We start from the raw sequence: 27903 nt of genomic DNA on the forward strand, positions 1-27903 counted from the left end.
GAATTCTTCCAATTACATGAAGGTTCTGCTGACTCACTTATAGTGTGGGATACCATGAAAGCATATTTAAGGGGACTATTCATACGAGATATTTCGAGACGTAAGACACAAACGAGACAGGTAAACCAAGAGACTACAGACAGATTGAGCAGGGCAGAGGAGGAAATGATATGTAGGCCCAGTATCGCCACTAAAAAGGCATTAAAAGAAGCACAAGAAGAAGTAAATAAGTTATATTTACAAGGGATAGACAAGAAAAGGGCATTCCAGAGAGCACTGTTCTATGACGAAGGGGAAAAGGTGGGACACTTACTGTCAGTGATATCTGCGGCGCAGAAAGGGTCCACACAGATATATAAAATTGTCAAGGAGGATGGGGTAACTCATAACGCCACCTCTGGGATATTGGAATGTTTCCGGGAATACTATGTAAAATTATATACCTCAGAATTGGGGGTTAGAGAACAAGAAATGGATAGATACTTACAAGAGATAGAGATACCTAAGTTAGATGATACTGATAAACAGAATCTGGAAGAATTATTTACTGTAGAGGAAGTGGAGAAGGCTATTCTGTCATTGGCAAATAATAGGTCACCTGGCTCTGACGGTATCCCGGGAGAAGCATATAAGGAACTAATAGAGGTCGTAGCACCTAAACTTAAGGAGGTATTTGAAGATGCAGCGGAGAGAGGGGCTTTGCCGAGGTCTATGAGGGAGGCCGTAATTGTGGTTATTCCTAAGGAGGGGAAAGATGCCTCATCCGTTGAATCCTATAGACCCATCTCGTTATTGACGTCAGACGTTAAAATATTAGCTAAAATGTTGGCGATAAGAATGTCTGGGGTTGTTCAAAAATTGATACATCCAGACCAATCGGGTTTTTTACAAAATAGATCTACCGCCATTAACCTACGTAGACTCTTTCTTAATGTACAACTCCCGGCAGATAATGTAGGGGAAAGGGTGGTGGCCTCGCTGGATGCACGAAAGGCATTTGATAGGGTAGAGTGGAATTATCTATGGGCAGTATTGAAGTTAATGGGATTCGGACATAGATTTATTTCCTGGATTAAATTATTATACGCGGATCCAAAGGGGTACATTAGGATTAACGGGGAGACCTCGGAGTCGTTTGGGTTGTTCAGAGGAACTCGTCAGGGATGCCCCTTATCGCCGTTGCTATTTGCTACTCTGCAAGGAGTTTGTATGTTCTCCCCGTGTTTGCGTGGGTTTCCTCCCACATTCCAAAGATAGAGAATTTACATTGTGAGCCCCATTGGGGACAGTGATGATAATGTGTGCAAACTGTAAAGCGCTGCGGAATATGTTAGCGCTATATAAAAATAAAGATTATTATTACTGCAATGCTCTATTAATTGGCCTCTCAGTTACTCGACTATCCCCTCTCCAGTCCATCCTCAATGCAGCAGCCAGGGTCATCCATCTGGCTAATCGGTACTCGCCCGCTCTTCGCCAATCCTTACATTGGCTGCCCATTCATTATAGGATCCAATTCAAAGTACTTGTTCTCACCCACAAAGCTCTCCACAGTGCGGCACTCCCCTACATATCCTCCCTAATTTCTGTCTATCGGCCTGACTGTTGCGCTCTGCAAACGACTTTCGACTAGCATCTGCACTAATCAGTACCTCCCACTCCTGACTCCAACACTTCTCCCGCGCTGCGCCAATCTTTTGGAATGCTCTACCCCAAGAAATGACTATCCACAATTTGCATAGTCTCAGGCGTTCCTTTAAAACACATTTGTTCAGAGCGGCCTATCACGTTCACTACTCAAAGTCATTGTATGTGTAAGTGTGCGTGTGTATCCCATTCACTATCTCCATCCATTCCTCACTCCCACAAGATGGTTGGACCATCATTGTAAATACACCATTGTAAATACACACCAGTACTTTGTATCTCCCCCACCTCATTGTAGATTGTAAGCTCTCACCAGCAGGGGTGCCTTATTTTGCTTTAATTATTGTATTGTTAACATTGTTACTTATGACTTGTGTTTTGAAACTGTTAAACTGTAAAGCGCTGAGGAATATGTTGGCGCTATATAAAGATTATTATATAAAAATGGGGGGCAGGTCAGTGAGGGATCAGTGACCTGTCATAATACAGATGAATATGTAATCAGAGCACCACATGAAGCCCCGCCCACAGCCCCACCACAGAGCACGAGAATTTCATTAACTGAAAGCTACAAATACAGATTAAACAGTAAACCAGAGTTGCCCTCATTTATGGTGGACCATTGGAGCTACTATGGATCCTGAGCAGAAGATTAGAGAAAATAATATTGCTCCCCATTTCAGGAGAGATTGTGCAGTAATCTGAATTCCTTAGGATCAAAAACAATGTAATGTATGACGTGGAGTGAATCCATTACACCAGGGCTGGAGCCAACACATCTCCTGCAGGCGGGAATAAATGTATATTACAGCCATCGGCCACGCACAGCTTAGAGATCTATCATGGCACAGGTGGAATGTTTGTCCTGTAGATTATCACAATCCTCCCTGAAGTTAGTTGGTTTTAATACAAACTGAAATGTCAGGATAAAGGGAAACTCTGCTGTTATTGGACAGAAATTCACACTTGGCCTCACTGCACATTTACTGGTGTCGCTCATAAAAGGGAAGTTTGGCCAGAAAGACTGGACCTGGTCTTGTAGGGACCATGAGACATTCAGCAGCACAGAAGGGAGAGAAGATTCATCCGATAAGATCTCAGTGATCTAGGAAGCCAGCAGCATCATTACCCTCCGCTTTCTCTTACAGGCCCAGCATAAGATTTTTCTTCAAGTGATTTTCTATCTTGTCAGCACATTCTACGTACGCTGTCATTTGGCTTTATAGTTACAGATCTGGGCAGGTAACGGTCACCGTCTCCTAATGTGAAGGAGAGAATGGCTAATGAAATCAATTATTAACCCTTATACAAGTCAGTTCACATATGGTGTACCAAGATGGCGTCTGTGTCTTCAGACAACACCCTGGAAGGAATCCTTAGAATGCAGAAGCTGAGATACTGGATACCATATATGGAAGTGAAGCTGAAATGGACCTATCATAGACTGACACTGGCTCCTCAGAAGATTGTGCGACACCCATTTCCTGTCTCTCTGTCATAAGAATAAACTTCAGTTGTGTAGAAGCCTTTGCTGAGAAAGGAGTAGACATCTAAATCTGTGTTCGGTGTGACTCTTGAAGCGCACACTCAGCCTATATTGGGTCAGGTACAAGCAATCATATAGATCTCGCTTTAAGGGATCACCTTCACACTAATCCCAGGGGGTAGGATGATCCTCCAGGTTGTAAGTTCTATTGAAAAGGGCTTTCAATGCCCAAAGTCATTTGAACAGTTTTGGGTGAATGTTGTGGTCTAGAGGCAAAATGGTGATCATGGTAATACGGCCGGACTACACCACCGATAAAGCAGCCACAGCCGGTGACTGAGAGGAATCTGTGACTTCTCTGCATTCAGTGGTTACTACTCACCTGGGTAGTCATATGTGGGAATCTCCTCTTTACACCACTCATCTTCTCTCACATATGTCTCTGTAGTATTAATATGGGTCAGATCTTCACACTGAAACAAATATTGTAAAAGTCACAGACAGATGGAGAAGTCCCATCTATGATCAGCTCTAATCCTGCCATCTCCACCGTTCTCATTACACAAGTATAAAACATATAATACTGGAGGATAAAACAAGACTGAGCACAAGACCTTCACAGCCGTCTACACATCATAGGGGAGATCTCCTGACACCTTCTCTCCATCTACCTGATGATCCTGAGGAGCACTGGGATCTTCTTGGTTACAGTCCTGTGGAAGAAGAGGACGGGGACATCTCTCTGGTGTTGTTCTCTTACTGGATAGATCTGGAGGAAACACATACAGGGACTGAATTCATTCTCTACATACAGATAATTATAGGCCGTGTGTATTTAGTCCTGTCTATTACCTGGAGATGTGAGGGGCTGGGGAACCTCCATTATGACGTTCTTGTACAGATAGCTGTGTCCTTCTAAATACTCCCACTCCTCCATGGAGAAATAGACAGCGACATCCTGACACCTTACAGGAACCTGACACATACAATGATACCGTCATCCCCCCGATCCCTTCATAGTGTTACTGTATAATGTCCCAGCATTCCCAGCAGTGTCACCTCTCCAGTCAGCAGCTCAATCATCTTGTAGAGGAGTTCTAGGATCTTCTGGTCATTGATGGCCTCATGGATCAGGGGGTGAGGTGGAGGCCCCGTGATTGGGCTCAGGGGTCTTCCCCATCCCTCAGACACAGGGTCCTGACAGCGATCACTAGAGGTCTTCTTCACCACTGTGTAATCCTGGTAATGGAGGGACACATTAATAAATCTCACTACAGACATTTCCAGAGTCCTCACCTCTCCAGTTCTGTCCATCTGTTATTCCCATAGATGAGAATAATGTAATGTGACGTCATCAGAATCTCTCACCTCTCCAGTGAGACGGAAGAGGATCTCTAGGGTGAGGTGTAACATCCTCTCCGCCATCTTGTCTCTGTCCATATCCATCCTTGATGGGTAAATCAGGAAAATTCTCTTCTGTAGAAGATCTTCCCTGAGAGGATCCGATATTGTAGAGACCTGAATGAGAAGATGATCCAATGTAACATCATAATAATCCTGTGTAATAATACAATTACTGGAGATAATAAGGGAAACATATGAGGAGATTTATTATCTTACAGGGTTTAGTTTTCTTCCCTGACATCTACTAATAAAACCTATATATTTAGGCCACAGACAACAAGCAGTTTCCTCCTCGGAGTCGGCAGCTGAACACGTTCCTCATAGACTCATCTTCCATAACGCTAATTCTCGTCTCATTACCGACACTGGAATCGGCATTAGCAATACTGCAGGAGATATTCATTACACGCGACATGAGAAATAACTCCTTCATGATGAGGACGACATCTTCATCTTCTACTGCGGCTCTAGAAACAGATTTGGCCAGTCGGTCACTGACTCCATCCCCACCGGCCGTCTATATGAAGGTTTCCCGTCTTCCCCGCACTGGAATCTTCTATCACGTTAGATCTCAGCTCTGAGTCATACACAGAAGTTTGAAGCTTTTAGAAAAGATTTTTTTGTTTCCACAAACACAACGGACAGAAATGATCTGATCCCAAAGTCTCCATGTACAGTGATTTATGGGGTTTATTTCTGGCCTTAGAGTTTCCTATATAACAAGAAAAACTCAAGAAAAAGCCGACATTAAAACGTTTCTAATGAAAAATTGGCTCCAATAATTCTTGTAAAAAGAAAAACAAAGCAGAAGACACGTTTTACTATTTTTTAACAAGTGAAACATTTTTTTTTTTTTACAAATTAACTCTTTTTGGAACCATAAGGCTGAGTTCACACGTGGCGTTTTTCCGCGTTTCCGCGGCGGTTTTAACCGCGCGATTTTGCCGCAAAAACGCGAAAAATAAGCATCCCATGCATTCCTATGGGATTCCGCAATGCTGTGCTAATGCTGCGGTTTTTACCGCGGCGGAATCGCTTTGCGGTAAAAACCGCAGCATGCTCATTAATTTGCGGAATCGCGGCGATCCCGCACCCATAGGAATGCATTGTTCCGCTTATTTCCCGCATGTGGCTGTGCACACCATGCGGAAAGTAAGCAGAACAATTACGGATGGTACCCATGGTCCGGAGGAGAGGAGACTGTCCTCCGGGCTTTGGGTACCATATCCCTGTAAAAAATAGAATTTAAAATAAAAAATATTGTTATTCTCACCCTCCGACGTCCCGCGCAGCCTTCCCGCTTCTCTTCACGCTCTCGTTCCCAGTAGTCCTTTGCGAAAATGCTCGCGATGACGTCCGTTCTCGCGGGATCGCGAAGTCTCGCGGTCATTCGCGTGACGTCATCGCGAATTACCGCGAGACGTCGCGATCCCGCGAGAACTGACGTCATCGCGGGCATTTTCGCAAAGGATTACTGGGAACGGATGCGCGGGACGTCGGAGGGTGAGAATAACACCGTTTTTTATTTTTTTTTTACATTCTATATTTTACTACTGATGCCGCATAGGCAGCCTCAGTAGTAAAAAGTTGGTCACACTCATCAAACACTATGTTTGATGAGTGTGACCAACCTGTCAATCAGTTCTCCAAGCGATGCTACAGATCGCTTGGAAAACGCTAGCTTTTTTCAAGCTAATTACGCTTGCAAACTGCTAGTTTTTCCGCGGGAAAATCGCGGGAATTTAAAATGTGATTTTCCCGCGGACTGGAATTCCGGAATTCTCGCGGTAATTTCCGCGAGAGTTCCGGTACGTGTGCACTTAGCCTAACAGATGTACACCGCAGGGACGGCACAGGAGCGGCTGCAAAAAAAAACCAAGGCAGTTTAAAGGGAAGATGCCATCAAAGCCGGATGTGGCGTTGGCGTGCGTTCCACATGCCGCATTGGCGTGCGTTCCACATGCCGCATGTGGCATTAGCGTGCGTTCCACATGCCGGAAATAAAAGGCTGTGGACCGCGCGTCATCAAGCCAAATCGGTTGCATATTCTACTTCTATGTGGTTCAAGAAACCACAAGTTATTTTGGCTTGCGTTCCACTTACTGGAAACACTAGGTTGTGGAGTGCACGCCTCTGCCTCATGGGACACAATTAGTAGTCTGCCTTCATTTGAGTGTCGCAGATTTTTTCCTTGCGGCTCACGCACCTTTATGGCATCCTGGCGTGCGTTTCAACCACCGGAAGTACTATGGTATGTATTTCATACCCCCCCTTTAGCTCAGCACTATGGCACCTCACCTCCTATCACAAGGATAAAGGGGGTTTTACACTAAGCGATATCGCTAGCAATATCGCTAAAACGTCACTGATTTTGTGACGTTATAGCGATATTGCTAGTGATATCGCTATGTGTGATACTTACCAACGACCGGCTCCCCCGCTGTCCATCGCTGATCGCGCGAGAATGTCCGGCTCCATTTCTCGTCGCCTGCTTCCTGCTGAGACTTCCTGCTGTGACGTCCAGCGACGCGTGGAGGCGGGCGGGAGGACGCAGGATCGCTGTGTGAATGGTAAGTATCGTGCGCTGCGTCGCTGCTGCATCGCTGTGAGATCTTTCTGTATGAAAGCTCACTAGCGATCATTTAGCGATGCACCAGCGATCCTGACCGGGTCGGATCGCTGGTTGGATCGCTGGTGCATCGCTAAATGTAAAAGGGCCTCAAGTCCCCTGATGACTCAGCTTGGAAGAAACGCTTTGGGCCCTTCCATGGGGGGTGCAGGGCTTGTTTAGCACAGGGGGAGCTGTGGACGGTCAGGGGGGAGTCTTGGGGATAGATTACTGTTAGCCATTTAGGGTCTTGTAGGGCATTTTCTTCCCCTTGTCCTATATGGAGCATCCTGGACCCAGGATCTCCTTTTCCTCCCGCACCCCCTTCATGAATTGCTGAGCTTGTGCCTTTCCTCACTTATTGCTCTGGCATATTTCGGGTGGTAACTCTATTAATGTCATCCAGATTCCAGTCATTACTGTTATATGCAGCCAGAATCTGTCAGTCGTTGTTTGCGGGGTTCTGTGGGATTCTCCCAGATCCACAACGTGAGATTCTGGGACTTGCTGATTGCAGTTCAGCCATTGCAAGTGGGAATCATTCCTCCTGATCGGGCTGTGCTCCTCACGCCCCTTTATTTGTGACTTCACCCAAACATTTATATTCACTCACTCTGGGGGACACAAAGTTGTTTTTATCCTACTATCTTACTAAAGGTTATGTTTTATCTCCTGTCCACCACACTCCAGCGGTGATGGAAATATATACATTTCATACAGATCTCACTTGCATATATCCTTATATACTGATAGACACATTTTCATAGCTATCTTGAACCTTATAATCAATTGCTGAAAATGACCTACTAACCCCATGAGCCAGTCTGGAGAACCAGCATAGTCTCGTGGTAGCATTGTCTTGTGATATATCAGCCAGCCATGGGAAAGGAGGAAGTTGGACCAGATGCACTAGCTGATATCGGAGGTTTGCTGACATTGCAAGACAATGCATAAGAGTAAACCATATGATGCTAAATCACCCTCATGTCGGACACTGCCATATAAGTTCATTTACTCAAATAGCCAATAGCATTAAAACACAAGCCTTATGTTAATTGACTAACCACTCCTTTCTGTATGTAATGAAAAAACCATATATGTGCAATAAACCAGCAGACTGGAGATACTGCTAACAAGGTGTTTAGGGTGTCTTTTCTGTTGAGCGCTCAATGAGACTGTTCTAATTAGGACAGGCCGCAGCACACAGAGATATATCTATCCAAATTTCCATATCATCTGGCGCAGAGACGCGGGGCTGTGGACAAAACGCACGGGGACCCTGTTGACCAGAGAGACGGAGGTGCCGACTAAGGCCTTGACTCATGGGGACGGAGATTTGCGCAACTCCATAAGGTAAGAAAATCTGGTTATCTTACCTGAATGTCCCCTGTGCCCAGTCCGGGTCTGTACCTCTAGCGGGTCAGGTGTGGTCACCACCGCATTCCCAGGTAGTGTAAAAGTCCACACCCTTATCCAAACCCTGGGATAAGCCAAGGTGTCTGCTTTGTGTCCTGTTTGTGTCTAGATCCGGGAGAAAGCTGGTGGAACGGTGATTGATTGTGCATGTGGTTGCTGGGAAACCGATATCTGAGAGATTCAACTTCCCCTGCTAAGTCCTCACAAATAAACCTGTACACAGGGAGGACAGGAGAGGCCTATCCAGGTATGAGTTGTGGGGGCTTAGAGAGATATCACTAGTCGAGTCTCCTATCAAGCTATCACATATACACCCATGCATCGGAAGGGACAGGAGCACCCAGATCGCCAGGCACGTGGTGGTGTTTAGTTTGGGGGAGATATCGCAAGCCAAATCACTTGACAGGTTGCCACCGATTCACCTGTACATCGGAAGGACAGGAGAGGCCGGCCAGGTACAGATGGTGGCAATTTTGTGGGAGTTATCACTGATTCCTGTTACCGGCGGGACGAGTGTGTTAACATTCCCGGGTGACCGAGCGCAGTACACCCAGTGTGATTGGCAGTTGTCGGTTACCAGAGCTGCTTGTGCTACGTGTCACTAAAGAGGGCCTCGATTTCTCCCCGGACGTCTACATGTGCATCAACCTATAAATTCACTGCTGTTCTCCATGAAGATCTGAAGCAGAAAGTTTTTTTCCTTTCCTTTTACACTTCCTCTTTTGCCCGTGGGGTGCGTCTCTGATATTTTTCATATTGTCACATTTGTTCTGTACTCTGCTTTTCCCTTGTTTTATCTTGCATTTGGTGGAAGTTTTTTTTACTGTAGTGTGAGAATTTTTGGGAATGCTGGGTTGTTGAATATATACCATTGTCTCAGTTTGCTCTTTTGTTTCCATTGTTCTCAGAAGATTTTACTGAGAGACGCAGGCAGAGGAAAGGGGAAGTGTGTGTATCCTCCATTTGTGCACGGACATTTTATTGTTGGAAGTTTTACTGAATTTTGGATTTTTTATTTCTTTTTGGAGTGTTCTTTCCAAGTTTTACCAACTTCCTGATTATTCTTTTTGTTTTCTTTTTTTCTCCATTTTCTGAGTTTTTATTAGTTTTCCATTTCCTTTTGAAGTTTTTATAAATATTTTGGGTTTTTTTTGCTTTTTTCCTTTCCTTTTTAAGCAAGTTTAAAAAGGGTTATGAAGTTTTAATCACCTTTTTTTTAAGTTTTTGGAATAGACATAGTGTTATTCAGAAAGTTAAGTATGTAGATTTACAGGGGCAGCTTTTAAGCTGCAGCATGGCATAATGTATTGAGAAGAAAAAAGGGAAGTTAGTTAGTTGAGCTGAATTGAAGTCCGCGTTTTATAAAGTGGCAGCAGATTTACAGCATAGAAGTACTGAGAGTTAGGTGAACAGGAAAGGATTATTTTTACGTGTACAAGAGAGAAAAAAGTGTTTTCAGCGGAATTCTAAGCTGTGCCGTCTGTGAGGCACCCCGCTCCCCCCCCCCCCCTGGGAGAAGGCACAAGTCCAAGCATGCCTTCTCTGACTGCAGAAAAGGGGAAGGAGTCCGCTGCTCCTTCCCTCTCCACTCCTCCCTCTCTTACCTCCCCTCCCTCATCTATTTTTCCTCCTCCCTCATCTTTTCCCTGTCTTTCATCCTCCTTCATCCCCCTCGTCTTCTCTCTCCCCTCCTCTTCTATCACCTTCCTCCTCTCCTCCCTCTTTCTTTTTTCATCTCCCCACCTTTCCACTCTCTCCTCTACCCCTCCCTGCTCCTCACCCTCTCTCCCACCTCTCAGTTCATTGTCACCAGCTGGGCCAGTGTCAAATCCAGAAAATGAGGTGTCCTTATCGCCACAGGGCACCCTCTCTAAAGAGCCAGCTGATACCAGGATAAGATAGTGAAACACTCCCTACACATAACACCACAGGTGCCCCCCCAATACAACAGCTAGCAGAAGGGAGGTGCAAGTCATCAGCGTCTGCAGCTGCTGGGTCTTACAATGAGGATCCTAAGTGCCAGGCAGACCTGCAACCTCAGAAGGGGGGAGCACCCACACAATGTCACAGTTTCTCCTCTGATGAATATGAAGAGGGGACATCATACATGCTGCCCAGTACTAGGCGAATAAACCCACAGACACCAAGTAGGCAGGGGCAGATAGAGCCAGAACTCTTACACTATGTGCCCTTCACCCCTAGTCAGGTGTTCAGTATTCTGAAAAATCTGCCAGACCCAGATATGGACCCCATGCCATTTTACTGAAGAATGCAGCAGAGCCAGCAAACATATCTGCAACCTGGATTGATCTCTGGTCCATAATGGAATTAAAAGCAGGTGAAACACTCTGGCCAATCATGAAGGAACACTTCAAGCTTCCATCAGAATTAGATGTGCACTCCTGGAAGTCAGGATCAAAGCTAATTGAGCTGCTCAGAGAGTAGGCCAAAGCCAGACAAGCACTTAGCCTACATAACATGAGCCAGGCCGAGACAGAGTCTGTAGACAAGTTTCATGGCAGAGCGAGGCAAGTATTCCAAGACTTAGGCTTCACTATTCATGATCAGATACACAGACAAATGTTGGCAGAGGCTTTTAGCCTTGGACGAAGAGAACCAATCAAGAAGCTGCTGATAGTGACCAGGCCTGAGTACAGGTCAATAGCCGTAGATGCCCTGCTCGCAGTAGCCAGAAGAATTCAGTCCCACCCAGGAGTGCGGAAGACAGCCCCTCCTATGGTGGCCACCGATGTGGAAGAGCACCCACCCTGCAGGGACGGGAGACCCATCAGGTGTTACAACTGTGGCAACCTTGGTCATTTCCGGAACCAGTGCACAGCACCCCGGCAGCCCAGGACAAAACGCAGGGGAATAGGCCAAGCAAGAAACACAGGAAACAGTGAAGAACCCTGTCTATTGGACAGAGGCAAGCCAGGTCCACAAGACATCACGCACCTGACATGTAAAACTCCATCAGCGGACCCAATACCTCAAATCTCCGGGGGTTGTCATATCTTTCCTTGTGGACACTGGTGCAGTCTGATGAGGCATGTGGAACTCCCCGACCCACCTGCCTATCAGAACACTGTCTTGTGTGGGGATTGAAGGTCAAGTCAGACATTCCCAGCTTAGGGCCCCGTCACACATAGCGACTCACCAGCGATCCCGACAACGATATCACCTTGTCAGGATCGCTGGTGTGTCGCTACATGATCGCTGGTGAGCTGTCAGGCAGCTTCACCAGCGATCAGTACCAGCGACACGCGGGTAACAAGCGACGCACGTGGCTTAGTTACCCGCATTGTATCTTAGTTACCAGCGTGCTGATGCAGGCAGCGGGTAACCAAGGTTGTGACTCAGCAGCGATCTCGCTATGTGTGATGGGGGCTTTACAAGCCCCTGAGCGTGTGGACACAGCCAGGACACTCCATCCTGTTTCAGTTTATGGTGGAGACCAGCCCACCCCACCTGATGAGACAAATTGACATGACATTTTCTCCACCTCTGACCCAAGAAGAATCCATCATGCTGGTTGCCCTTCAAGAGCCTCGAACAACCGTAGCAAGCCTACTCAAGGAGGTGCTGGATATAGTACCCAATAGCCTGTGGCCCAAGGGAGACTTCAAGTTGCGCCAGGGTGGGTGTCACTCAAGTCTGGAACCCCGTACCCTCTGCCCCCGTCCGCCACGCGCCAGCTCCGGCCCTGCCCCCGTCCGCCACGCGCCAGCTCCGGCCCTGCCCCCGTCCGCCACGCGCCAGCTCCGGCCCCCAACGCGCCAGCTCCGGCCCTGCCCCCGTCCGCCACGCGCCAGCTCCGGCCCTGCCCCCGTCCGCCACGCGCCAGCTCCGGCCCTGCCCCCGTCCGCCCCCCTCCAGCTCCGGCCCTGCCCCCTCCAGCTCCGGCCCTGCCCCCGTCCGCCCCCCGCCAGCTCCGGCCCTGCCCCCCTCCAGCTCCGGCCCTGCCCTGCCCCCCTCCAGCTCCGGCCCTGCCCCCGTCCGCCCCCCGCCAGCTCAGGTCCTACCCCCGTCCGCCCCCCGCCAGCTCCGGCTCTACCCCCGTCCCCAACGCGCCAGCTCCGGCTCTGCCCCCCCACACACCGTCTCCCTTCTGTCCTCTGCGGGGTGTCGGCTGCTCCCTCCTCCGATGACAGCTCTGCTCCTGTCGCTCCACAAGATCGATACCGGAAGTGAGCCGCTTCTACTTCCGGTTGCAGCTGTTTAAAAAAAAAAAAAAAGGTAGAGGGCGGCTAAATCCAAGTCGCCATGGAGCTGTGCTGACGTCATGCCCATGTGACCAGAAGGGGCGGGGCCTCCTCCTCCTCCATAGAGCAGAGCAGCAGACAGGAAGCTGCCGGTGTCATGGCAGGTAAATGGATGTTCATGCACGAGCTGGAGGAGGGGTGATGTTTGCTTGCATGGGGCTGCGTGTGCATGCTGGAGGGGGGTCTGCCTGGGGAGAAGGGGGTGATGTTGCTTGCATGGGGCTGCTTGGGGAGAAAGGGGTGATGTTGCTTGCATGGGTCTGCTTGTTCATGCTGGAGGGGGGGTCTGCCTGTGGAGAAGGGGGTGATGTTGCTTGCATGGGGCTGCGTGTGCCTGCTGGAGAGGGGTCTGCCTGTGGAGAAGGGGGTGATGTTGCTTGCATGGGGCTTCATGCTGGAGGGGGGGTCTGCCTGAGGAGAAGGGGGTGATGTTGCTTGCATGGGGCTGCATGTGCGTGCTGGAGGGGGGGGGTCTGCCTGGGGAGAAGGGGGTGATGTTGCTTGCATGGGGCTGCGTGTGCATGCTGGAGGGGGGGCTGCTTGGGGAGAAGGGGGTGATGTTTCTTGCATGGGGCTGCGTGTGCATGCTGGAGGGGGGCTGCTTGGGGAGAAGGGGGTGATGTTGCTTGCATGGGGCTGCGTGTGCATTTTGGAGGGGGCGTCTGACTGGGGAGAAGGGGGTTATGTTGCTTTCATGGGGCTGCGTGTGCATGCAGGAGTGGGGGGGGGGGGTTGCCTGGGGAGAAGGAGGTGATGTTGCTTGCATGGGGCTACATGTGCATGCTGGAGGGGGGTCTGCCTGGGGAGCAGGGGGTGATGGTTACATGGGGCTGGATGCTGGAGGGGGGTCTTACTGTAGAGCAGGGTGTGATGCTTGCATGGGGCTGGACTGGATGCTGGAGGGGGGGTTTGCCTGGGGAGAAGGGGGTGATGTTGCTTGCATGGGGCTGCATGTGCATGCTGGAGGGTGTCTGCCTGGGAGAAAGAGGTGATGTTGCTTGCATGGGGCTGCGTGTGCATGCTGGAGGGAGTCTGCCTGGGGAGAAGGGGGTGATGTTGCTTGCATGGGGCTGCTTGGGGAGAAAGGGGTGATGTTGCTTGCATGGGGCTGCATGTTCATGCTGGAGGGGGGGTCTGCCTGTGGAGAAGGAGGTGATGTTGCTTGCATGGGGCTGCGTGTGCCTGCTGGAGGGGGGTCTGCCTGTGGAGAAGGGGGTGATGTTGCTTGCATGGGGCTTCATGCTGGAGGGGGGGTCTGCCTGAGGAGAAGGGGGTGATGTTGCTTGCATGGGGCTGCATGTGCGTGCTGGAGGGGGGGGGGTCTGCCTGGGGAGAAGGGGGTGATGTTGCTTGCATGGGGCTGCGTGTGCATGCTGGAGGGGGGGCTGCTTGGGGAGAAGGGGGTGATGTTTCTTGCATGGGGCTGCGTGTGCATGCTGGAGGGGGGGCTGCTTGGGGAGAAGGGGGTGATGTTGCTTGCATGGGGCTGCGTGTGCATGCTGGAGGGGGGTCTGCCTGTGGAGAAGGGGGTGATGTTGCTTGCATGGGGCTGCGTGTGCATGCTGGAGGGAGTCTGCCTGGGGAGAAGGGGGTGATGTTGCTTGCATGGGGCTGCTTGGGGAGAAAGGGGTGATGTTGCTTGCATGGGGCTGCGTGTGCCTGCTGGAGGGGCGTCTGCCTGTGGAGAAGGGGGTGATGTTGCTTGCATGGGGCTTCATGCTGGAGGGGGGGTCTGCCTGAGGAGAAGGGGGTGATGTTGCTTGCATGGGGCTGCATGTGCGTGCTGGAGGGGGGGGGGTCTGCCTGGGGAGAAGGGGGTGATGTTTCTTGCTTGGGGCTGCGTGTGCATGCTGGAGGGGGGGCTGCTTGGGGAGAAGGGGGTGATGTTGCTTGCATGGGGCTGCGTGTGCATTTTGGAGGGGGCGTCTGACTGGGGAGAAGGGGGTTATGTTGCTTTCATGGGGCTGCGTGTGCATGCAGGAGGGGGGGCTGCTTGGGGAGAAGGGGGTGATGTTTCTTGCATGGGGCTGCGTGTGCATGCTGGAGGGGGGGCTGCTTGGGGAGAAGGGGGTGATGTTGCTTGCATGGGGCTGCGTGTGCATGCTGGAGGGGGGGCTGCTTGGGGAGAAGGGGGTGATGTTTCTTGCATGGGGCTGCGTGTGCATGCTGGAGGGGGGGCTGCTTGGGGAGAAGGGGGTGATGTTGCTTGCATGGGGCTGCGTGTGCATGCTGGAGGGGGGTCTGCCTGTGGAGAAGGGGGTGATGTTGCTTGCATGGGGCTGCGTGTGCATGCTGGAGGGAGTCTGCCTGGGGAGAAGGGGGTGATGTTGCTTGCATGGGGCTGCTTGGGGAGAAAGGGGTGATGTTGCTTGCATGGGGCTGCGTGTGCCTGCTGGAGGGGGGTCTGCCTGTGGAGAAGGGGGTGATGTTGCTTGCATGGGGCTTCATGCTGGAGGGGGGGTCTGCCTGAGGAGAAGGGGGTGATGTTGCTTGCATGGGGCTGCATGTGCGTGCTGGAGGGGGGGGGTCTGCCTGGGGAGAAGGGGGTGATGTTTCTTGCTTGGGGCTGCGTGTGCATGCTGGAGGGGGGGCTGCTTGGGGAGAAGGGGGTGATGTTGCTTGCATGGGGCTGCGTGTGCATTTTGGAGGGGGCGTCTGACTGGGGAGAAGGGGGTTATGTTGCTTTCATGGGGCTGCGTGTGCATGCAGGAGCGGGGGGGGGGTTGCCTGGGGAGCAGGGGGTGATGGTTACATGGGGCTGGATGCTGGAGGGGGGTCTTACTGTAGAGCAGGGTGTGATGCTTGCATGGGGCTGGACTGGATGCTGGAGGGGGGGTTTGCCTGGGGAGAAGGGGGTGATGTTGCTTGCATGGGGCTGCACGTGCATGCTGGAGGGTGTCTGCCTGGGAGAAAGAGGTGATGTTGCTTGCATGGGGCTGCGTGTGCATGCTGGAGGGAGTCTGCCTGGGGAGGAGGTGATGTTGCTTGCATGGGGGTGCGTGTGCATGCTGGAGTGGGGTCTGCCTGGGGAGAAGGAGGTGATGTTGCTTGCATGGGGCTGCGTGTGCATGCTGGAGGGGGGTCTGCCTGGGGAGAAGGGGGTGATGTTGCTTGTATGGGGCTGCTTGGGGAGAAAGGGGTGATGTTGCTTGCATGGGGCTGCATGTTCATGCTGGAGGGGGGGTCTGCCTGTGGAGAAGGAGGTGATGTTGCTTGCATGGGGCTGCGTGTGCCTGCTGGAGGGGGGTCTGCCTGTGGAGAAGGGGGTGATGTTGCTTGCATGGGGCTTCATGCTGGAGGGGGGGTCTGCCTGAGGAGAAGGGGGTGATGTTGCTTGCATGGGGCTGCATGTGCGTGCTGGAGGGGGGGGTCTGCCTGGGGAGAAGGGGGTGATGTTGCTTGCATGGGGCTGCGTGTGCATGCTGGAGGGGGGGCTGCTTGGGGAGAAGGGGGTGATGTTGCTTGCATGGGGCTGCGTGTGCATGCTGGAGGGGGGGCTGCTTGGGGAGAAGGGGGTGATGTTGCTTGCATGGGGCTGCGTGTGCATTTTGGAGGGGGCGTCTGACTGGGGAGAAGGGGGTTATGTTGCTTTCATGGGGCTGCGTGTGCATGCAGGAGCGGGGGGGGGGGTTGCCTGGGGAGAAGGAGGTGATGTTGCTTGCATGGGGCTACATGTGCATGCTGGAGGGGGGTCTGCCTGGGGAGCAGGGGGTGATGGTTACATGGGGCTGGATGCTGGAGGGGGGTCTTACTGTAGAGCAGGGTGTGATGCTTGCATGGGGCTGGACTGGATGCTGGAGGGGGGGTTTGCCTGGGGAGAAGGGGGTGATGTTGCTTGCATGGGGCTGCGTGTGCATGCTGGAGGGAGTCTGCCTGGGGAGAAGGAGGTGATGTTGCTTGCATGGGGCTGCGTGTGCATGCTGGAGGGGGGGTCTGCCTGGGGAGAAGGGGGTGATGTTGCTTTCATGGGGCTGCGTGTGCATGCAGGAGCGGGGGGGTGCCTGGGGAGAAGGGGGTGATGTTGCTTGCATGGGGCTGCATGTGCATGCAGGAGCGGGGGGGTTGCCTGGGGAGAAGGGGGTGATGTTGCTTGCATGGGGCTGCATGTGCATGCAGGAGCGGGGGGGGTCTGCCTGGGGAGCAGGGGGTGATGTTGCTTGCGTGGAGCTGCGTGTGCATGCTGGAGGGGGGTCTGCCTGGGGAGAAGGGGGTGATGTTGCTTGCATGGGGCTGCTTGGGGAGAAGGGGGTGATGTTGCTTGCATGGGGCTGCATGTTCATGCTGGAGGGGGGGTCTGCCTGTGGAGAAGGAGGTGATGTTGCTTGCATGGGGCTGCGTGTGCATGCTGGAGGGGGGTCTGCCTGTGGAGAAGGGGGTGATGTTGCTTGCATGGGGCTGCGTGTGCATGCTGGAGGGTGGGCTGCCTGGGGAGAAGGGGGTGATGTTGCTTGCATGGGGCTTCATGCTGGAGGGGGGGTCTGCCTGAGGAGAAGGGGGTGATGTTGCTTGCATGGGGCTGCATGTGCATGCTGGAGGGGGGGGTCTGCCTGGGGAGAAGGGGGTGATGTTGCTTGCATGGGGCTGCGTGTGCATGCTGGAGGGGGGCTGCTTGGGGAGAAGGGGGTGATGTTTCTTGCATGGGGCTGCGTGTGCATGCTGGAGGGTGGGCTGCTTGGGGAGAAGGGGGTGATGTTGCTTGCATGGGGCTGCGTGTGCATTTTGGAGGGGGCGTCTGACTGGGGAGAAGGGGGTTATGTTGCTTTCATGGGGCTGCGTGTGTATGCAGGAGCGGGGGGGGGGGGGTTGCCTGGGGAGAAGGAGGTGATGTTGCTTGCATGGGGCTACATGTGCATGCTGGAGGGGGGTCTGCCTGGGGAGCAGGGGGTGATGGTTACATGGGGCTGGATGCTGGAGGGGGGTCTTACTGTAGAGCAGGGTGTGATGCTTGCATGGGGCTGGACTGGATGCTGGAGGGGGGGTTTGCCTGGGGAGAAGGGGGTGATGTTGCTTGCATGGGGCTGCATGCTGGAGGGTGTCTGCCTGGGAGAAAGAGGTGATGCTTGCATGGGGCTGCGTGTGCATGCTGGAGGGAGTCTGCCTGGGGAGAAGGAGGTGATGTTGCTTGCATGGGGCTGTGTGTGCATGCTGGAGGGGGGGTCTGCCTGGGGAGAAGGGGGTGATGTTGCTTTCATGGGGCTGCGTGTGCATGCAGGAGCGGGGGGGTGCCTGGGGAGAAGGGGGTGATGTTGCTTGCATGGGGCTGCATGTGCATGCAGGAGCAGGGGGGTTGCCTGGGGAGAAGGGGGTGATGTTGCTTGCATGGGGCTGCATGTGCATGCAGGAGCGGGGGGGGGTCTGCCTGGGGAGCAGGGGGTGATGTTGGTTACATGGGGCTGGATGCTGGAGGGGGTCTTACTGTAGAGCAGGGCGTGATGCTTGCATGGGGCTGGATGCTGGAGGGGGGTCTGCCTGGGGAGAAGGAGGTGATGTTGCTTGCATGGGGCTACATGTGCATGCTGGAGGGGGGTCTGCCTGGGGAGCAGGGGGTGATGGTTACATGGGGCTGGATGCTGGAGGGGGGTCTTACTGTAGAGCAGGGTGTGATGCTTGCATGGGGCTGGACTGGATGCTGGAGGGGGGGTTTGCCTGGGGAGAAGGGGGTGATGCTTGCATGGGGCTGCATGTGCATGCTGGAGGGTGTCTGCCTGGGAGAAAGAGGTGATGTTGCTTGCATGGGGCTGCGTGTGCATGCTGGAGGGAGTCTGCCTGGGGAGAAGGAGGTGATGTTGCTTGCATGGGGCTGCGTGTGCATGCTGGAGGGGGGGTCTGCCTGGGGAGAAGGGGGTGATGTTGCTTTCATGGGGCTGCGTGTGCATGCAGGAGCGGGGGGGTGCCTGGGGAGAAGGGGGTGATGTTGCTTGCATGGGGCTGCATGTGCATGCAGGAGCGGGGGGGTTGCCTGGGGAGAAGGGGGTGATTTTGCTTGCATGGGGCTGCATGTGCATGCAGGAGCGGGGGGGTCTGCCTGGGGAGCAGGGGGTGATGGTTACATGGGGCTGGATGCTGGAGGGGGTCTTACTGTAGAGCAGGGCGTGATGCTTGCATGGGGCTGGATGCTGGAGGGGGGTCTGCCTGGGGAGAAGGGGGTGATGTTGCTTGCATGGGGCTGTGTGCGCATGCTGGAGGGGGGTATGCCTGTGGAGAAGGGGGTGATGTTGCTTGGATGGGGCTGCGTGTGCATGCTGAAGGGGGGGGGTCTGCCTCGGGAGAAGGGGGTGATGTTGCTTGCATGGGGCTGCGTGTGCATGCTGAAGGGGGAGTCTGCCTCGGGAGAAGGGGGTAATGTTGCTTGCATGGGGCTGCATGTTCATGCTGGAGAGGGGGGTCTGCCTGGGGTGAAGGGGGTGAATGCTGGAGGTTGGTCTGCCTGGGGAGCAGGGGGTGATGCTTGCATGGGGCTGCATGTGCATGCTTGAGGGGGTCTGCCTGGTGAGAAAGGGGTGATGTTGCTGGAGGTGGGTCTGCCTGGGGAGAAGGGGTTGATGTTGGTTGCATGTGCATGCTGGAGGTGGGTCTGCCTGGGTAGAAGGTGGTGATGTTGGTCGCATGGGGCTGGATGCTGGAGGGGGGTGTCTGCCTGGGGAGAAGGGAGTGATGCTTACATGAGGCTGGATGCTGAAGGGGGGGGTCTGCCTGGGGAGAAGGGGGATGTTGCTTGCATGGGGCTGGAGGGGGGGGTCTGCCTGGGGAGAAGGGGGTGATGTTGCTTGCATGGGGCTGCATGCGCATGCTGGAGGGGTGTCTACCTCGGGAGAAGGGGGTAATATTGCTTGCATGGGACTGCGTGCTTGGAGTCTGCCTAGGGAAGGAAGTGCGCTACCGCTCTTCCTGCCAGGGGCGCTGCCACTGTAACCAAGGTCGCACCTTTAAAAGATTCTGTAATGCTGTAGATAAGCCCCGGATGTAACCTGAAAGATAAGAAAAACAAGTTATATTATACTCACCGGGGGCGGTTAGTGTCGCGGTCCGGTCCGGGTCCTCCCATCTTCATGTGATCACGTTCCCCTTCTTACTTCTGCTACGGCTCCTGCGCAGGCGTACTGCTCTGCCCTGTTGAGGGCAGAGTAAATTACTGCAGTGCGCAGGCGCTGGGAAAGGTCAGAGAGGGCCTGCGCTGCTGCAGCAGTAAGAAGGAGGACGGCATCACATGAAGATGGGAGGACCCGGACCGAACCGCCACACCCATCGGACCGGATCCCGGGGTGAGTATAATCTGACTTTTTTTCTTATCTTTCAGGTTACATCCGGGGCTCATCTACAGCATTACAGAATGCATTACAGAATGTTGTAGATAAGCCCCTGATGCCGGTGGCCGCAGCTTATAGGCCAAAAATGGGAACACAGATTCCCTTCAAAGCTAGGGCCCCCTGTTTTGGTAACTGTGACGTGGTAGTGGGCTTCATACAGGCTTATCAGAATGTAAAGTAATAACCTCATGTTCAGGTTGTACATTGTTGCTGATGGGCATTAGATCACGGTGTGAATATTGGGAGGGGCGGCCATGGCTTTTTGTACAATTTAGGCAGGATTTTTCTTATATAAATTTCTTTGTTTTCTTCTAGGTGTTGGTGGTTTCCTCCATCTTCTTTCACCGTGCCCTCCACAGTAGTGACCTCTTTAGATGGCAATTCATCATGTGCCCTCTCTCCACCAAGTGGAGTGCTGGTGCCTCCACCATCCGTGTTCTGCCAAAATTGGTGTGACCCAGCACCCCTCCGATGTCAGATAGATGAGTCTAAGATCTCCGAAGTTCCCGTCCCCTCTTTCCACTTCTTGTGGCTTGCTAGGGTTGGTCCTTTGGGGGTCTACCACCTTTTCATTTCCTTTGTCCAATATTTATTTCTCACCTTTACCTTATCTGCTGTACATACTCTCTGTACTGTCATGCTTCTCTCTATTTTTTCGGGGCTTTGTTTTATGGGGTTTTTTTGGGGTCATCCTAGGACTTGTTATATATGGCACAGGGCCCACCTAGGTCCTTGATAAAATTTAGTCACCGAGGAGGATAGCAGGCCCAGGCTAAGCCACAGAAAACCAGAGAGGTTGGTAACTAAGCGGATGCAAACCCCTGATCCTGTCCACACAACTAGCAGTAGCCGTGGGGCGTACCTACGATGATCCTAGATGCCTCGGCACAGCCGGAGAGCTAACTAAGCCTAAAGCAAGAAAGGGGAAATCTAAACTGCCCCAGAGCAGACCTCAAAGGAATAGCTAGCCCCCAAACATATACTGTTGGTGAGACAAGATGAAAACACAAACGCAGGCAGAAAAATAGACTGAGCAAACGATGGGGCCCACACTGACTAGACAGGAAAGGAAAGACACTGTCTGCAATCACGCAAAAAACCCTGCAAAAATCCGTCACGTCTGATGCACAAAAACACTGAAGTCGCACAACTTCGCCCAGCACTCTGGTATATTCTGAAAGCAAAGCAAAAAGAGACCAATATAAAAGGGGACAAAACAAACTGGCACGTGCAGTAACATATGGGCGGTGATACAGCCCCAGGCAGAGCTAGCTGACCCGCATAAAGCAGAGACAAAACGAGATCAAATGCAAACAGAATAGCAAATGTTCCACTTAGCTGAACATGCAGGGAAAGAGCAGGAGCCATCAGACCTCAGGAGGCACAGGAAGAAAATCACCAGCAGGGATAGAGGGAGTCAGCTGTCTTAAATCCTAATCAGAAACCCCAGATCTCCAATCGTCTTCCTCATTATCAGGTGGCAAGCCTCTGTCAATCAGATCAGCTCCACTACCTCCAGTAACCACCAGAGGGAGCCCAGAAAGAGAACTCTCAATCTGACCCGCTCCACTATCTTCAGTAATCACCAGAGAGAGAATTCACAACAGTACCCCCCCTTGAGGAGGAGTCACCGAACCCTCATCCACGCCACCCGGCCGGTCAGGATGGGCCCGGTGAAAAGCACAAACCAATCTTTCGGCATGAATGTCCGAAGCAGAGACCCAATAATTATCCTCCTGGCCATAACCCTTTCATTTGACCAGGTACTGGAGTCTCCGTCTAGCAAACGAGAATACAATATTTTCTCTACCTCATACTCCAAATTACCTTTAACCAATACAGGGTCAGGAGGTGCCACCATTGGAACTACTGGCTCTACAAACCTCTTCAACAAGGATTTATGGAACACGTTATGAATCTTAAACGTAACTGGAAGAGCCAAACGGGATTAAGGATTTCCAAAATCTTATAAGGTCCAATGAATCTTGGCTTGAATTTTGGAGACGCAACCTTCATAGGAATATTCTTTGAAGACAACTAAACCATATCACCCACTTTAAACCTGGGACCAAAAGTCCTATGCCAGTTGGAAAACCGTTGGCCTTTTTCTTGAGTGGGACAACTTATCCACCACTTGGTCCCAAATCTGCTGCATTCTCTCTACCACAGAATCCACACTTGGCCGAAGATTCCACCTGCCCTGACGAAAATCGAGGATGAAACCCAAAGTTACAGAAAAAGGGCGACATCAAAGTGGCAGTACTAGCCCTATTGTTTAGCGCAAATTCGGCCAAGCGCAAAAATGAGACCCAGTCATCCTGATCAGCATATAGGAAACATCTCAAATAGGATTCCAAAGTCTGGTTTGTGTTCTCAGTTTGCCCATTGGTCTGAGGATGAAATGCAGAGGAAAAAGATAACTGAATTCCCAGTTTGGAACAAAAAGCTCTCCAAAATCTGGAAACAAACTGGACTCCTCTGTCCGACACAATGTTCTCAGAAATCCTGTGCAACCGAACCCACCTGTTGTAAAAACAAGGGCACCAACTCAGAAGAAGATGGCAACTTTGGGAGTGGTACAAGATGGACCATCTTAGAAAATCTATCACAGATGACCCAGATAACAGTCATTCTCTGAGAGACAGGAAGATTAGAAATAATATCCATTGAGATATGAGTCCATGGCCTCCTGGGCACCGGCAGGGGCATCAACAACCCACTAGAATGAGAACAGGTCTTGGACCGAGAACAAGTCCCACAGGACTGCACAAAATTCCTGACTTCACGAGATAAGGTAGGTCACCAAAAAGACCGACTCACCAAATCTCTGGTACCAAAAATACCTGAATGACCAGCCAATGCGGAGCAATGAATTTCAGACATTACTCTTTTCCTCCACTGGTCAGGGACATACAATTTCCCCATAGGGCAACGTTCAGGTTTGTTCTCCTGAAATTCCTCCAGGGCACGTCTCAAATCGGGTGAGATGGCGGAAAGAACTACACCCTCATTTAGAATGGTAGTAGGCTCGGTCACATCAAAAGAATCTGCAAAGAAACTCCTAGAAAGGTCGTCCGCTTTAACATTCTTAGTGCCCGGAAGAAAAGAGACCACAAAATTAAAACGCGTGAAAAACAAGGCCCACCTAGCCTGTCTAGGATTCAAGCGTTTGGCTGATTCAAGATAAATCAAATTCTTGTGGTCAGTGAGGACCACAACTTGATGTCTAGCTCCCTCCAGCCAATGTCTCCACTCTTGAAATGCCCATTTCATGGCCAACAATTTCCGATTCCCCACGTCATAGTTGCGTTCAGATGGGGAGAACTTTCGAGAAAATAAGGCACAGGGATTCATCTTAGAAGTCACCGGATCTCTTTGGGACAAAACGGCTCCTGCACCAATCTCAGAAGCATCTACCTCCACCTGAAATGGGAGTGAGGCATCAGGTTGCCGTAGAACTGGAGCCGAAGTGAATCTCCGCTTAAGCTTCTGAAATGCCAAAACTGCCTCTGGAGACCAATTCACCACATCAGCGCCCTTTTTGGTCAAATCAGTCAGTGGTTTAACAATACCAGAAAAATTACTTATAAATTTACGGTAGAAATTAGCAAAACCCAAAAACTTCAGGAGAGCCTTCAAAGAAGTAGGCTGAACGCAATCATAAATGGCCTGTATCTTGGCCGGGTCCATTTCAATAGCAGACTGGTACAAAATGAATCCCAAAAATGAAATCCTCTGTACACCAAAGAGGCACTTTGATCCCTTAACATACAGAGAATTTTCCCTCAAAATCCGGAACACCATCTGGACATGTTCCACGTGAGAATCCCAATCACTGGAAAAGATCAAAATATCATTCAGACAAATGATCAAAAACTTATCCACAAGGTCCCGGAAAATATCATTCATAAAAGACTGGAAGACAGAAGGGGCATTAGCCAAAAAGGCATCACCAGGTACTCAAAATGTCCCTCTGGAGTATTAAATGCTGTCTTCCATTCATCCCCGTGCTTTATGCGAATAAGATTATACGCCCCCCTGAGGTCAAGCTTGGCAAACCAACAGGCACTTTAACTCTGGAAAATAAATCAGAAATCAGGGGTAACGGGTACTGATATTTAAAAGTGATCTTGTTAAGGGAACGATAGTCCATACATGGCCTTAATGAACCATCTTTCTTGGCCACAAAAAAAAGCCAGCACCTAAAGGTGAAGAGGATGGTCTAATATGACCCTTCTCCAACGACTCCTTGATATAAGATCGTATAGCATCATGTTCGGGTACCGATAGTTGAAAAGCCGACCCTTGGGAAATTTAGACCCGGGCATTAACTCAATTGCACAGTCATAACTCCTGTGAGGAGGCAAACACGCAGACTTAAGGCCCTTTTACATTTAGCGATGCACCAGCGATCCGACCCGGTCAGGATCGCTGGTGCATCGCTAAATGATCGCTAGTGAGCTTTCATACAGAAAGATCTCACAGCGATGCAGCAGCGACGCAGCGCACGATACTTACCATTCACACACAGCGATCCTGCGTCCTCCCGCCCGCCTCCACGCGTCGCTGGACGTCACAGCAGGAAGCCCAGCAGGAAGCGCCCGACGAGAAATGGAGCCGGACATTCTCGCGCGATCAGCGATGAGCAGCGGGGGAGCCGGTCGCTGGTAAGTATCACACATAGCGATATCGCTAGCAATATCGCTATAACGTCACAAAACCAGTGACAATTTAGCGATATTGCTAGCGATATTGCTTAGTGTAAAACCCCCTTTACTCTCACTGAATACATCAGAAAAATCAGCCAAATAGGAATATCATGAGACTGGGGAGAGGTGGAGAAAACAGGAGTGTCACTAAGAACACATTGACAACCCCAACTCACCACAGACACACATTTCCAATCTAAAACAGGATTATGAGTTTGCAACCAAGGGAAACCCAGAACAATAGTGTCATGCAAATTGTGCAACACCAAAAATTTTCAATTTTCTTGGTGGTCTGGGATGACCCGCATTATCACCTGGGTCCAAAACTGAGGTTTATTCTCCGCCAAAGGAGTAGCATCAATACCCCTCAAAGGGATAGGAGTCCACAGGGGTATCATGGGAAAACCACAACGCTTAGCAAAGTCTAAATCCAGCAGATTCAAAGCTGCTCCTGAATCTACAAAAGCCTTAGCGGAAAATGTAGACAAGGAGCTGATCAGGGTAATCGCCAAAAGGAACTTAGGTTGTACACTGCCCACCGCAAATGTGTGAGCAAAACGCTTTTCTCGTTTAGGGCAGACAGCAATAGTATGAGAGGCGTGACCGCAGAAAAAACACAACTTATTACACCTTCTAAACTCCTGACGTTGCGCCCTAGGCAAAACCCTATCACATTGCATGGGTTCAGAAGTTCGTTCGAAAGGCGGCAACGCCTCTCGTGTAGTTTTATGTTCACGTAAATGCCGATCAATTTGAATGGCCAATGACATGGAGTCAAGACCAGAGGGGACAGGAAATCCCACCATAACATCTTTTACGGTTTCTGCCAAACCCTTCCGAAAGAGAGCCGCTAGGGCATCGTCATTCCATTTAGTAAGGACCGCCCACTTTTGGAATTTTTGACAATATAACTCTGCAGAATCCTGACCCTGGTTCAATGCCAATAAGGTTTTCTCAGCTTGATCAACAGCATTAGGTTCATCATACAACAACTCCAAGGCTTGAAAAAATGTATCCACATTAGCCAGAATAGGATCTCCAGGTGTCAGAAAAAGCCCAATCCTAGGGATCGCCGCGCAGCAGGGAGATGACAATTTTAACCTGCTGCACCGAGCTCCCCGAGGAGTTAGGCTTCAAGGCAAGAAATAATTTACAATTATTTTTAAAATTCAGAAATTTAGACCGCTCCCCAGAAAACACATCAGGAGTAGGGATTTTTGGTTCAACAGCAGAAGATTGAGCGAGATAGGCAGAAATTCCCCGCACTTCAGCAGCGAGCTGCTCAACATGATAGGACAATTGCTTAGTCTCCATTGAGACAAAAAATATCCTCTTACGGCCCAGAAAAAAAGGAAAAAATATATGAAAAAAAAATTCTGACACTTTTTTTTTTAAATTCTTTCCTTCTTTAGAGTACCATAGAGTCTACAGTTAGGCTGGTGATTCTGTTATGAATGGGTCACCGAGGAGGATAGCAGGCCCAGGCTAAACCACAGAAAACCAGAGAGGTTGGTAACTAAGCGGATTGCAGACCCCTGATCCTATCCACACAACTAGCAGTAGCCGTGGAGCGTACCTACGATGATCCTAGACTCCTCAGCACAGCCGGAGAGCTAACTAAGCCTAAAGCAAGAAAGGGGAAATCTAAACTGCCCTGGAGCAGACCCCAAAGGAATAGCTAGCCCCCAAACATATATTGTTGATGACACAAGATGAAAACACAAACGCAGGCAGAAAAATAGACTGTGCAAACGATGGGGCCCACACTGACTAGACAGGAAAGACCCTGTCTGAAATCACGCAAAAAACCCTGCAAAAAGTCCAACACTTCTGATGCACAAAAACACTGAAGTTGCACAACTTCGCCCCCACTATATCAGCACTCTGGTATATTCTGAAAGCAAAGCAAAAGAGACCTGGCACATGCAGTAACATATGGGCGGTGATTCAGCACAGCCCCAGCCGGAGCTGGCTGACCCACACAAAACTGAGATAGACAAAACCAGATCAAATGTAAACAGAATAGCATATAAACCACTTGGCTGAACATGCAGGGAAAGAGCAGGAGACATCAGACCTCAGGAGGCACAGGAAGAAAATCACCAGCAGGGATAGAGGGAGTCAGCTATCTTAAATCCCAATCAGAAACTCCAGATCTCTAGTCGTCTTCCTCATTATCAGGTGGCAAGCCTCTGTCAATCAGATCAGCTCCACTACCTCCAGAAACCACCAGAGGGAATCCAGAAAGAACTCGCAACCCCTCTGTCAATCTGACCAGCTCCACTATCTTCAGTAATCACCAGAGGGAAGCCAGAGAGAGAATTCACAACAGGTCCTCTTCCCTTTACCCATCCTCGTGTCCTATAGTGGATTCAATGAGAGAGGAATTTTGTGTTAAGTACCTCAATACATTTTTTGCAGCTAAAGAACAGGGGACTTTGGTACAAAACGTTTTTTTTTCTCATTAATCTCTAATGTGCCTTAACCCCTTTCCTACATTAGATGTACTATTCCGTCCATCTGACCTGGGACTTACAGTAAGTCCCAAGGATGGAATAGTACATTTAACGCGATCAGCAGCACTCACGGGGGGAGCGCCGTTTATGGCGGCCGGGTGTCAGCTGATTATCACAGCTGACACTCGGCACTGTGTCAGGGGTGGTCACGGACCGCCTCCGGCACATTAACCCCTGGCACACTGTGATTAAACATGATCGCAGTTTACTGGGACATAGGAGAGAAGCGTGCAGGGAGAGGGCTCCATCCGTGCTTCCCTGAGACCCCCGGAGCGATGCTATGTTCTGCGTCGCTCCGAGGGTCCTCCTCCCTGCAAGCCTCCAGATCCGATATGGCCGCGGGGGCCTGCAGGGAGGCGGCTTCCTCAGTGCCTGCGGAGTGCAGGCACGGAGGAAGCCTGCAGCAGTGCCTGTCAGATCAGTGATCAGACACATGACAGTGATGTCCCCCCGGGACAAAGTGAAAAATATTAAAAAAAAAAAAAGTGTAAAATTAATTTATAAAAAAAAAATCCCTAATAAATTCACTTTTTGGGAAAAATAAAGCA

At 51.0% G+C, this 27903-nt stretch overlaps 2 protein-coding genes across 4 annotated transcripts in view; one reads left to right on the forward strand and one right to left on the reverse strand.

The window, feature by feature from the left end:
- The window catches only part of LOC141063248 (gastrula zinc finger protein XlCGF66.1-like), an 815244-nt gene that overhangs the window by 126916 nt on the left and 660425 nt on the right, over window positions 1-27903 (forward strand). The window lies entirely within an intron of this gene.
- Window positions 1-27903, reverse strand: part of LOC141063243 (uncharacterized) — a 136373-nt gene that overhangs the window by 12071 nt on the left and 96399 nt on the right. Inside the window, exons 1-6 of one of the 3 annotated variants that reach the window (XM_073557310.1) lie at window positions 12660-12797; window positions 4502-4651; window positions 4193-4372; window positions 3986-4109; window positions 3805-3902; window positions 3516-3606 (exon numbers count right to left, since the gene is read on the reverse strand). The exons of the other annotated variants lie outside the window; for them this stretch is intronic. Of the exons in view, the coding sequence (XP_073413411.1) occupies window positions 3516-3606; window positions 3805-3902; window positions 3986-4109; window positions 4193-4372; window positions 4502-4579 (571 nt within the window). The 5' untranslated portion in view covers window positions 4580-4651; window positions 12660-12797. Of the gene's footprint in view, window positions 1-3515; window positions 3607-3804; window positions 3903-3985; window positions 4110-4192; window positions 4373-4501; window positions 4652-12659; window positions 12798-27903 lie in introns of those variants that run through there. 3 annotated transcript variants of the gene reach the window in all.

This window comes from Dendrobates tinctorius, unplaced genomic scaffold, assembly GCF_039654945.1.
Source record: "Dendrobates tinctorius isolate UK_male_01 unplaced genomic scaffold, ASM3965494v1 ptg000249l, whole genome shotgun sequence".
Taxonomy (NCBI): domain Eukaryota; kingdom Metazoa; phylum Chordata; class Amphibia; order Anura; family Dendrobatidae; genus Dendrobates; species Dendrobates tinctorius.